The sequence below is a fragment of the Podarcis gaigeae genome (genome assembly GCF_964106915.1).
Source record: "Podarcis gaigeae genome assembly, chromosome: 4".
Classification (NCBI taxonomy): Eukaryota; Metazoa; Chordata; class Lepidosauria; order Squamata; family Lacertidae; genus Podarcis; species Podarcis gaigeae.
In genome coordinates this window covers 58,889,207-58,901,270 of record NC_139677.1, presented here as the reverse complement: position 1 = coordinate 58,901,270, position 12,064 = coordinate 58,889,207, and the positions used below count along the sequence as shown (strand labels likewise).

Genomic DNA, 12,064 nt, shown 5'->3' with positions numbered 1-12,064 from the left:
CTTTCTTTTCTTTTCTTTTACTGGACCAAACAAAGCTGCTGAATAAAATAACACAGGGCGTAGAACATACTAATTAAAACCCATTCACACAAAGTCCATCATACATAGTGTTTAGTAGCTTCAGAATGAACAATGTTTTGTTCTATTTTCTGGCTCTTACGGAACTAAATGTGTAAAGTATTGGTTGGTGCATTTAATTGGGTTGAAGAAATGCCACCGAACAATGGGGAGAAAATGTGCAGATATAACAAAAATGAACAATTTAACGTTTCATTAAGGATCCTGCCACCTCATTCCATGGCCTGTGGTTGACAACATTTCGAGGTTTGAGTGGGTTGGATCCAGCCTTTATCTTCTACGGACTCCAAGACTTATTTTGTCTTTGAAAGAAAACCAACTCAGTGGAGGGCCAGACTATTCTGGAAGACCCTCTGGAATAGTATTGGAAGTAGTACTGGCAGATAGATATAGGAGAGGGGGAGTTGGCCACAGTCAAATTTGGCCAGCAGAAAAGTTCCCTGAGAACAGAGGTGTACCTGGCAAAGGTGTGCCCATGGCTAGCAGCTGTATTCCCCCCCCCCCTCATGGCTTGAGCAGCAGAGCAGCAACCCAGGGTGAATGCAGATGGAGTCCTAGCCACTCCTAACAAGGGTGGAGACGTATGATTTTATACCACCACCCCTGGCCTGCACCCTTGGTGGAGGCCAGCTTGATCAACCCATAGGTACGCTCCTGCCTGAGAACTCTGCTCAGAAGATATTATAGTGAGGAGGAGCAAATGCCAAGTTGAACCCATTTTATTTACTTATTTTGGTTTTCATATTTCTCTAGCAAAATAGCTCTGCTATTGTATCTTGTGTTTATTACAATCAAACTCTGCGATGTGTGTCCATTATGGTAGGGTTGCCATCTGTCTGTCCCAGACCTGCCCTCTTTTTCCAGCTTAAAGTGTCTGTCCAGGCAGGTTTTTAAAATGAGGCAAAACGTCAGGAGTGGGGGGAGTTTGGGAGTTGAAGTCCGTAGAGGTGGTAAGTGAACGTGCTAGAAGAGTACTGGTCCTCTCTACCCTGCCTGTGTGAGTGTGTGTGTTTGGCTCAAGGGTCGTTTCCATAATCCTTGCTTGCCTGCCTGTGAGAGGGAGAGTCCAGTGTGTTTGTATGTGTGCATATGTGACGCAGCTGGGGAAGAGGGAGTTTTGCTGTTAGACATTCTGCTTGGCTTTCTGCAGGCACACTTTCCTTGGTGTGTGTGTGTGACTGTGTTTCCCCTTTAAAGGGGACCAAGCGTTGCTATTAAAGAATCCTGCAGGGCTTCCTGGGGTGAGCTCAAGGGTGTGTGACTGCCTGTGGATGATTCAGTGTTGTTATGCTGCAAGTGGCAGCCCTAGGTTTCAACTTAATCCTGTTTGCTGTTACCAACAGTGTGCAGGTGTTTGGGATAAGTTGGTGTGAATATTAGTTTTTCTAAATGGGCACGAGTGTGAGGATGAGCGAGCTCCATCTGGTACACAGGCTGAGACCCTACCTTCCTGCGGACTGTCTCATCAGAGTGGTGCATGCTCTAGTTATCTCCCGCTTGGACTACCGCAATGTGCTCAATGTGGGGCTACCTTTGAAGGTGACCCGGAAACTACAACTAATCCAGAATGTGGCAGCTAGACTGGTGACAGGTAGTGGTCGCCGAGACCTCATAACACCAGTCTTGAAAGACCTACATTGGCTCCCAGTACGTTTCCAACCACAATTGGTGCTAACCTTTAAAGCCCTAAACGTCCTCCGTCCTGTATACCTGAAGGAGCGTCTCCACCCCCATTGTTCTGCCCAGACACTGAGGTCCAGCTCCGAGGGCCTTCTGGCGGTTCCCTCACTGCAAGAAGCAAAGTTACAGGGAACCGGGCAGAGGGCCTTCTCGGTAGTGGCGCCTGCCCTTTGGAACACCCACCCATCAGATGTCAAAGAAATAAACAACTATCCGACTTTTAGAAGACATCTGAAGGCAGCCCTGTTTATGGAAGCTTTTAATATCTTATGAATTCTTGTATAAATGGGCAGGGTATTATTATTATTATTATTATTATTATTATTATTATTATTATTATTAATTTTTCACAGTGAAGTATAGTCTGTCTGGGGCTCCCTCTTTTAAGTTCATTATCCCCTTTTCAGTCATGGTTAGTGTGAGTGTGTCAGCTATGTAGGAGGTTGTTTTGTTTGTTTTTCTTGATTATGTGAGCAAGTGTGACAGCCTGATTGTTGGGATATAATTTAACCCCTTTCTTATAAAGGTTGCATTAATTTTGTCCTGGTCGCAACAGTTGTTTCCCCTCAGATCCCTTGTTATCGTGCCACAAATAGCCAGAAGTAAGGGAAGCAGCCTCTTTCTGTAACCACTGTAGCAATTTTAACTGAAGTGTTGGGGAGAATTGTTTTTCTCTTTTCTCTTCAGCCAAACAGTTTCAGCTCATTGTTACAATAGATACAGCAAAAATAGAGGGTATTTATTTAAATAAGCAAATTACTGAATATTCTTATTTTGTTGTTGAAAATTACAGAACATAGAAATATTTCACAGCTTCTATAGTCTACATAAAGGAGGGGTATTTACAATGAGAGTCTTTATAAGATCCATAGTTAAAAGTAGTTGGCAAATGTGTCCTCTTTTTTGCTCTTTAAAATATGGCAACCTTGCATTATTGGGACTATTTCGCAACTTGATTGGGTATGTGGATCTAGCAAGGAATGGTACAGAACTTTGTGTTGCTGAAATAGGGTATGCAGTAAAACCATGGGATATCTTTCCACTTGCTGTTTCTGGATGGGGAAGGTGGCTATTCTCGTTAATTAATGTAAGGTAGAAAGATTTCTTCTCCTCCTTCTCCACTTCTTCCCTATTTTGCACATCCTTCTTTTCTGATTTTAAATGTTGCTTCGCTTGACTTTTAAAAGGGGTAGAAGTTGAATGTGAAAACTGGCTTGCATAACCAAATTCAATAAAGAAGGGCCATGGTTCAGCATGCACTTCAGTAGTTACTGAGCTTAGCTGTAGGGACACGGAAAGGTAGGTAGATAAGGCAGCCAAAAATCCTAAAGGAAATTTGCTTCTAAAATTCCGAACAGATCAGAGTTTCACCTTCATACAGAAGGACCTCTTACTGCCAGCCTGGTGAGGAGCAGCAATTGTGGTCTGGCATCCATTGACTGGGGCAGTCTGATCTTCTGGTCCCTGCATGGCTAGGGGAGGACATCACTTCCTCCTTCACTGGCCATGCTGGCTGCTTGGGGAGCAAACCGGAGGGACAACTTGCTCTAAGGTCTGCTCTCTGGCTATAAAGCCAGCTGTGCCCAGGACTCACCACTTAGACCACTTCATCCCAATTTAAAACATTGCTGCTTCATTTCAGAGAAACTAAACATTTTTTTGATAGGGAAATGTGAAACTCCCATTATTTGTTGCTGCAACCTCCTAAGGTTTCAAATTGATTTAAAAGAAAGTATAATGCAATACTTAATTATCATATATGTCTTAACCTTTAGCATACAAATTGTTTATTATGAAAGTGCAACTTAGCATTTCAGCTATTTTGTGACATTTATAATGTGATTCTTGACTCACAATTTATGAATTGAGTTGTTATTTGAGTATTGCAAACTGAGGTAATTTGGTTAGTGAGACAGTTCCTGCATGAAAATTAATATAGTGTCTTTAAAGAAAGGGAAGGGGAGAAAAGATGGCATGCTTCAAAAATTATTTTTGCTTGCTAGAAGAACAACACATCCATACACAATTTAGTTGAAGTGTTTTTGTGGGTTTGTTTTTTTTAAAAAAACCCCAACAACAATCATACAATATTATTATTTTATTTCCCTGAAATACTTGATAAGGCTTTCACCCTATCAAAAGTATTCTGTAAAAAGTCACAACTCATATAGTAGAAATTACCTGACTCTTGTTTTGTGCTGAAAATTGTCATCATCTCCCCCTTCCCCCATGCTATCTATTGAACATTAAACTTATACTTTTATTCTGTTGATTAAAATATATTTCTATATTGGATTCAGGCTTGCAGTTTTCCAGGACAACCACACTCTCCTTCAATATACAACACTCATTGAGATAGTGCCATGGTGTGATTGTCTGAACATGTGCTCATGGAATTTTTATGTTTCCTTAGATGTGTTGAGTTCCCTCATCCTGCAGTATACTTGTGATGACAATTCTAGTGGAACATAGATAGTTACATGCTCACTGTTATGATTTTTTTTATCATTTGGCCACTCATAACACCAAAGCTGATTGCACTATCATAGCAGCATTCTTGTGTAAAGCAGAAAACAAATTTGCCTATTGGCGAAGAACTGAATATTCCCGCTTAAATATAAAAATATATTTGTCTAACTTCTCAGTATAAAATTTGTAAAACGCTTTTGAAGTAACTGAAGCAGCAATGTTACAAAATGCTATATCCTATTTCATGTGTGTGTTTCTAAGCAAAGTTTTTCTTCTTCTTTTTTAGCAACCGTTATTCTCAGCAACCTGGAACCTAATACAACATATGAAATGAAGGTTGCTGCTGTAAATGGAAAAGGGCAAGGAGAATATAGCAAAATTGAGATATTTCAAACATTGCCAGTTCGTAAGTAATCTCCTTACTCTTTAATGAATTATATTTGTTGAAAAATCAAGTTTCGGTGATACTTTGGATGCTTATTTGCTGCTGATTCTTTCACCCATTCTACCCATTTCCTCCTTCTGCTTCTCAGCAGCATTTACAGCACTTGCAGAAAACAACACTTCCCCCCTCTGTGTTGACCAGCCCACCAAGATGTTCCATGCCTCCCCTTCCTCCAAACATGTTTTTAAAGGGAGACTTTTCTTTCCAGTGGGTCATCACACCCACTGCTATCCCTGGAAACCTCCATTTCCCCAGACTCCAAGGATCTTCTTTTGATGTGTTGATGACTGGTCATCAGCATCATTGTACTCCTTAACTAATTCCCCCAGGCAATATCCTGGACTGGAAAAGAAGCTTAGCCTGCCATTTTGCACTGTTAAAAAAGGTAACAGGATTGCGGCGCTCATTTCGCTTTACTGGCCGAGGGATCGGACGTTTGTCCACAGACAGTTTTTCCGAGTCATGTGGCCAGCATGACTAAGCCACTTATGGTGAAACCAGAGCAGCACACGGAAACGCCATTGACCTTCCTGCTGGAGTGGTACCTATTTATCTACTTGCACTTTGACGTGCTTTCGAACTGCTAGGCTGGCAGGAGTAGGGACCAAGTAGTGGGAGTTCACCCTGTTGCGGGGATTTGAACCGCCAACCTTCTGATCGTCAAGCCCTAGGCTCAGTGGTTTAGACCACAGCACCACCCACATCCCTTTGCACTGTTAGCTCATCTTAATTCTCAGCATACTGATTAAACCCAGGAATCTAGAGGGCATTGGGCACCCAGAAACCCATAACAGTATATTAAATGTGTTTTACATCCATGGTGTGTGGACCATGCACCCATACCATCTGTGAGTTTTCTTTTGCTATATCCTGTGCTGACCTTCTGGTTCACTGGGATACATAGCAGGAAAATAGTTTCATTCTGGGATACACATAAAGTAAACAAAACTCTCTATACCACTTCTTCCAAATATACACAATATATCCATTACAGGTACATACCATTCACGTAACTAATGGGTATCTGCTGAAACCTAAGTTCTCTAAAGACTTTTCCAAGCTGTGGGAAAGTAATATTCCATAAATAAAGTGAAATTCAATTACCTTTTTTATTGCAGCATACCAGTCAGGAAAGCAATTTTTATTAATCATTTCCTTTTCCTTTGAACATATGGAGATTTCTAGTATGTTCACATAGTTCAGATAGGGGACCATGGGGAGTGGGGCACAAATGCTTCTAGTTGGAAACACATGAGAGAACAAAAGGAACAGCAACATGGTTTCCTAATTTACATCTCTCTCCTCTCAAGGCATTAAGAGTACAATTGGCTTAGCTGTGCAACAGCTTGTACAAGCAAGCTGTCCCTTTTTCCACTGCTTCAATTTCCTCAACCTGTCCTGCAACAGAAAATATATGGTTGCTTTCTAGTCTGTGTAATAAATTGCATAAACAGAGTTTGGTAACTCACAGGCCAGGGATTTTAGAAGGAGAGCATTGTGTGATTTGCTGTATGGTGCATAGATAATGCTACTGCAGCCATAGCCATGAGTCAGCCAAGAGTGGGGAGACAGTGCAGGATCTGTAGGGAGACAGATCCTGCACTGGTTCACCTCCCTACACATGGAATTTTACCCATGTAAGATTCAGGAATGGATTGTACCCTGGGTGGTCTTTTTGTAACCCAGTCAATCTTTTGAAAGATATGTTGTTAAAGTTATATTTTTCAATAGAAATATAACACAATGTTTGCATTAATTGTAAATACTTCCTTATGTGAAATTACTGTTTCAGTGATATCTGTAAGTAGTGCTTAAGACCAGCTCCCCAATAAAATTGTGCATTTTCTTCTTTTGATTGAGATCAACTCACATCTGTAAAATAACATGAGAGCAACCTAAAAATACATATATAAATAAAATACAATGATTACATCATAGAATTATTGCATATCTCTTTTCATCTTGTATTTTAGGTGAACCAAGCCCTCCAGCTATTCATGGACAACCAGGCAGTGGGAAAAGCTTTAAACTTAGCATAACAAAGCAAGATGATGGAGGAGCACCTATTTTGGAATATATTGTAAAATACAGAAGTGTAAGTATTTTATTAATCTTAAGACTATGCTTATGTTATGTTTTTTCTTTTGAACTTTTAAAATAAAGCTACAAGCACACAAAATCTTTCCCCAGACTGTTTTTGCTAAAGTTGCCACAAGGTTCTTTGTTATTCTTGTTGCAGCAAATTTATAAAACTTCCCCCTTAGAATATGTTTTGACAGTATCTACAAGCAAGAACCTCAGACTTCCATTCCAGATTTCACATTGGGGTAGTTACTAGTGTGTTGAAAGGATGTGTATCCTGCAATCCTATGCACACTTTAAAACACAGACACACTTTTTGTTGGTTGTTAAACAAATACAAATACAACAACCATTAAACATTTTATCCAGTAGTACATCTAATGGTGTTTGTTTTATCCATTGACTCTAGACATAAACTTACACATATAACATTTAAACATATAACTTAGCATACTCTCTACACTGAGAATATTGAGTTGTTGGTCTAGCAAGGTCTTGATTTTGGTCATTAAAATAGTTAAAGTAATGGATCCACGTGTCTTGGAAGGTGTCTCTTTTCTTGATATCTTTAATTGCCGTCCTGTGTCTAGTGCAGGATTAGGCAAACTCAGCACTCATCCCTAGCTAACAGGACCAGTGGTCAGGGATGATGGGAGTTGTAGTCCCAAAACATCTGGAAGGCCGGGTTTGCCTATGCCTGGTCTAGTCAGACACTCCCACATTGCTATATGCAATACATTATTTCCCCATATGTTCATGGGTATTTCTGTCTGGTTCTTCCATTGTTGAGCTATCAGTAAGTGTACTGCAGGCAGTAAGAAGCCAACTAGTTCTCTATGGTGCAGAGTGGAGTCTAACTCTATGTCCAAAGATAATAAAGTTAAGGCAGGATTTGGAGAAATGGGTTGGCTTGTAATTGCAGCTATAATGGAAAATGCTCAATTCCAAAAGTTTTAAACATGGGAGCATTTCCATAAAACATGAATAAATGAACTAAGATGGAGGATATCTTGTAGGCCATGTAGTCCAACCCTTGCTTGATAGTGTTTTCCTGTGATATTCAAATGATTTTATTTGATAATGTATTTTCCAGTTTACATTAATTGCTCTTGGAAGAAAATTGTGACGCTAGTTTCTCATTAAAAATGGGCTTTTTTTACAGTGAAAAATATGTTTTAATTGTGGTTGACCTTGATTGACATTCTTTCCGTTCTAATAAATTCAGATGAATTTCTTTCTTACAGATACATACGTTATATAAGGGTGGATTAATCTGTAATTTTCAGTTTATCTCAGTTTCCAATCTTAAATTCAGTGTTCCACATTTCTGCAGGAAGTTGTGATTTATTCATGTATTTAAAAACCTTCATGAAAAGTTGTGAATTTCTCTTAATATACACATTTTTTGTATGCAGTTTCAATGGATACGCACATTTTTGTGCAGCTTTCCCTATTATGATGCATTTTTGTATCTTACATTTTCTAATATATGCACTTCATGCACACTTTATCCAATACATGTGCTTTGTATACATTATTTGGTTGGAGGTAAAGGTAAAGGACCCCACTCAAAGGTGACTGTGGAGTTCAGCACTTATCTCGCTTCAGGCCAAGAGTGGCAGCATTGGTCCATAGTTAGCTTTTCAGGTCATGTGCCTAGCATGACTAAACCACTTCTGGTGCAATGGAACACCATGATGGAAGCCAAAGCACACGGAAACACTATTCATCTTTCTGCCACAGCAGTACCTATTTATCTACTTGCATTGATTTGCTTTAAAACTGCTAGGTTGGCAGAAGCTGGGAGAGAGCAACAGGAGCTCACCACATTGCATGGATTCAAACTGCTGACCTTCCGATCAGCAAGCCCAAGAGGCTCAGTGGTTTAGACCACAGTGCCACCCACTTCCTAAGACAGGCATGGCCAAACTTGGCCCTCCAGCTGTTTTGGGACTACAGTACCCTTCATCCCTGACCACTGGTTCTGTTGGCTAGGGATGATGGGAGTTTTAGTCCCAAAACAGCTGGAGGGCCAAGTTTGGGAATGCCTGTCCTAGGACAAACACAGGCTCCCTTGGCCTGAAGCGAAATGAGCACTTCGCCCCATAGTCACCTTTGACTGGACTTAACTGTCCAGGGGTCCTTTACCTATACTTATTTGATTGGAGAACATCACAAAATTTAGGGAAGTCCTGGTTTTGAAGGATAGCTGTGTTTTGGTTCACATACTTGTTTGTGAAGTGTGATTAAGGTAATTTCTCATTAATACGGGTGCAAAAATCAAATTTCTTTCCCATCCCTAATAGATATAAGTCAGTGGGGAAAGTATAATACTTTTCTTCTCACTGCTACCTGTTGCTACCTATAGGCAACTAGATCATGAAAAGGCTTAACTGCCTTTTATGAAGCAGAGGCCCTGAGGAGCTCCAGTCTGCTTCTGCTTTCTGACTTTTCTGACAGTTATAACTGTTTCCCAGATCTCTCCATCTCTCTCTCTCTCTCTCTCTCTCTCTCTCTCTCTCTCTCTCACACACACACACACACACACACACAAACACACAGTGTAGCTGTTTAAATGAATGGAGTGCAGAATTGTTTTGCTTTATGCTCCTAAAGATCTAACAGCTATATAACAGAAGTAGCAAATAATATTCTTTCATCCAATATAACGCTACTTTAGAAAGAAGCTATTGCTTTAAATGCTTTGTTGAGAGTAATGCTGTGCCATAGTGGTGGTTTACTACAGAAGAAATAACTGTTACTACTTTCCCCAAGCTTTCTGTACTTTATATTTCCTCAGAGTGTTGTACCAGTGAACTCTAGATTATAGGGATGGGCAAGAATTTGTTTGTTTAATTATTACATTCATTTTTGTTACTAAAACCTCATATGTTTTGTTATTCATTAGTTCTTCTCATTATTATTTCATTTGTTTCCAACTGTTTTCATTGGAAGACCAGCTGCTATTATATTATCTGTATCTTCTGCTTTTTCCATCTATTTGGAATGAAACATGAAATTAGACTTGCCAAATTTCAGACAGATATGAGAAAGGGTTCCTGTTTTGTAGGCAACCTCAAAAGCCACCCACACACAGCCTAAAAATGGGAAGGAGAACTGGTTTTGCACAAGGAGAAAGATGAACCTCTGTGCATGGATTGAAAGGCTTGGAGATGCAGACCAAAAGGTTGCCCAATATAGTGTGAAATCCTCCCCCATCCCTTCTCCGGTTAGGGCTGCTGCTTCTCCTCCAACCCTCACTTCCAAGTAAGATAGCTTCCAGAAAAGGAGGCTTTCCAGGGCTATACCAGAAACATGCAGTATGGAGGGGCAGTGCTGAGCTCTCCCAACAGCAAAGACATTGCAGAGTTGCTACCACTTATAGATGGTGCAGGGTAGCACTGAGGTCCGGGCTGTGTGGGTGCATCAGTGCAGCCAATCCAAAACTCCTACAAGTACATCCACAGAGCCTAACCAAACCCTACGTAACTCCTACACTGTCTCAGCAAGTAGCAGTAACTCTAGTGTCTGAAAGGGGACAGCACAACACCACTTCTCCATACCAGCAGCTCCTGGTCAGTTGCTTTTTATATGCTTAATAGGAAAGTACAGTCATATATTAGATGACTGATGTTGTAGTTTGGGACTTGCTTTCAATTGTACTCAGTTTAAGGACTAAATTCATCACAATTTAGACTGTTCTTTGCATTTTTACAGAAAGATAAGGAAGACCAATGGGAAGTGAAAAAGTTTCAAGGTAATAAAGACCAAATTATTCTAGAACCATTGCAGTGGACAATGGTCTATGAAGTGCAAATTACTGCCACCAACAGACTGGGATATTCAGAACCAGCTGTGTATGAATTCATCATGCCACCAAAGCCCAATATAATTACAGGTAAGTTAATTCTAACATACTACTAACAGTTACTTCTGCTCTTATTTTAACATTAGTAGAGAATTGGTTTTCTATATTTTCTAAACATCTTCAACATTTCTGGCCCTGCCAGATATACCGTTTGTAGCGTTATAACTGGTGGGGCTTTTGTCTTTATTTTTCTACATGCTTCCACATGGCAGCGTTATTTCATCACTATTCCAAAGCACTGCAGTCATCAAACCACTTTTTCTTCTGCAGCAAAATTTCTGACATTTGTGAAAGATCTGGAATTCTTCTGCAATCTTTTCATTGTGTGGAACACCATTGTGTGGTGTTTTGTGCAGTTCCATGCATTCTAGGTGCTGTTCATGGTGTGGGATTTAAGCCACTTTAGCTTTGCACTTCTTTAACCTCCTTGGCCTTTTTTTGACAGGGGGGGTGTCCATAGCCAAGACCAAAAACTCAGAGAGTTCCTACTGCCTAATCTCCCTCACACACAGAATTCCAGAACATCAGGTGTGGATGCAAGAGGTCTGTCAGTACCCTGTCTCATAACTCTTGCACTGGTTTCAGGCACAAGGTAAAGGAAGGGGTCTGATTACAGGCACAGATTTTTTCTCAGTCTGAACCCATCCCACCATTGGTATGGGGAAAGAAGCAATCAGCCTCCAAAAAAGCAGCAACATGTGACAGCTAGTGTGGGCAGTCCGCTACAATTTTGCTGCCAAAATCATCAGAACAAAGAACAGTTATAGCACTACAAATGGTATATCTCAAATGGCGCACAGCTGCTTATTACTGGTATGACTATTTCCTTATTACTAGCAAAATCACCAGTTACAAGATTTACAATATTCTGTTGATTTTATGCACTGACATATGCTAACAGGTCGCTATTTCAAAAGAAACCACTTACCATATCTCTGCAATTTTATGGTCTACAGTTTGGTAGTTACATCCACCTAGCAGTAATTGGTTTTGTTGCGGTAGCACTTAGAAGAAGTCTCTGCATGGCACTGCATGCATCAAACAACAGGCTCCTAGAGGGTGACATTAAAGGAGATGATGGTGCAGTTTCTAGCAGATTGTTGCCTGGAATATTAAAGTCTGGTGGAGTGGCAATGCCTCCCTGGGATCATAGTGTAGAAAAGAGCATGCTAGGCATTTTTGAAAGCACGTTAGTCAGGTGACATCTGCCCCACTTGTACAGCATATGATGCTGGTCATTCTGCAGCTGCCATGGCACAAGTTTCCATACCAGAAGAGGTGGACTTGTGGCCATCCAGATGTTGTTGGACTTCATGTCTAAACACAGGGCTGATGAGAGTTTGATGTCTGACAAAATCCAAGAAGCCACAGCTTCCCAATCCCTGTTCTTTTCCATGACTGTTTGGGATAAGGTTGTCCAAAAGGTACCAATAGGTACTTTA

General features: G+C 40.5%; 1 protein-coding gene across 3 annotated transcripts in view; it reads left to right on the top strand.

The window, feature by feature from the left end:
• The window catches only part of NCAM2 (neural cell adhesion molecule 2), a 201,140-nt gene that overhangs the window by 149,661 nt on the left and 39,415 nt on the right, over positions 1-12,064 (top strand). For all 3 annotated transcript variants that reach the window (XR_014563577.1, XM_083736450.1, XM_083736451.1), the window contains exons 13-15: positions 4,514-4,633; positions 6,646-6,767; positions 10,472-10,652. Coding sequence is in view for 2 of the 3 variants with exons in the window: in XM_083736450.1 (XP_083592576.1) it covers positions 4,514-4,633; positions 6,646-6,767; positions 10,472-10,652 (423 nt within the window). In the remaining variant the exon portion in view is untranslated. The remainder of the gene's footprint in view (positions 1-4,513; positions 4,634-6,645; positions 6,768-10,471; positions 10,653-12,064) is intronic.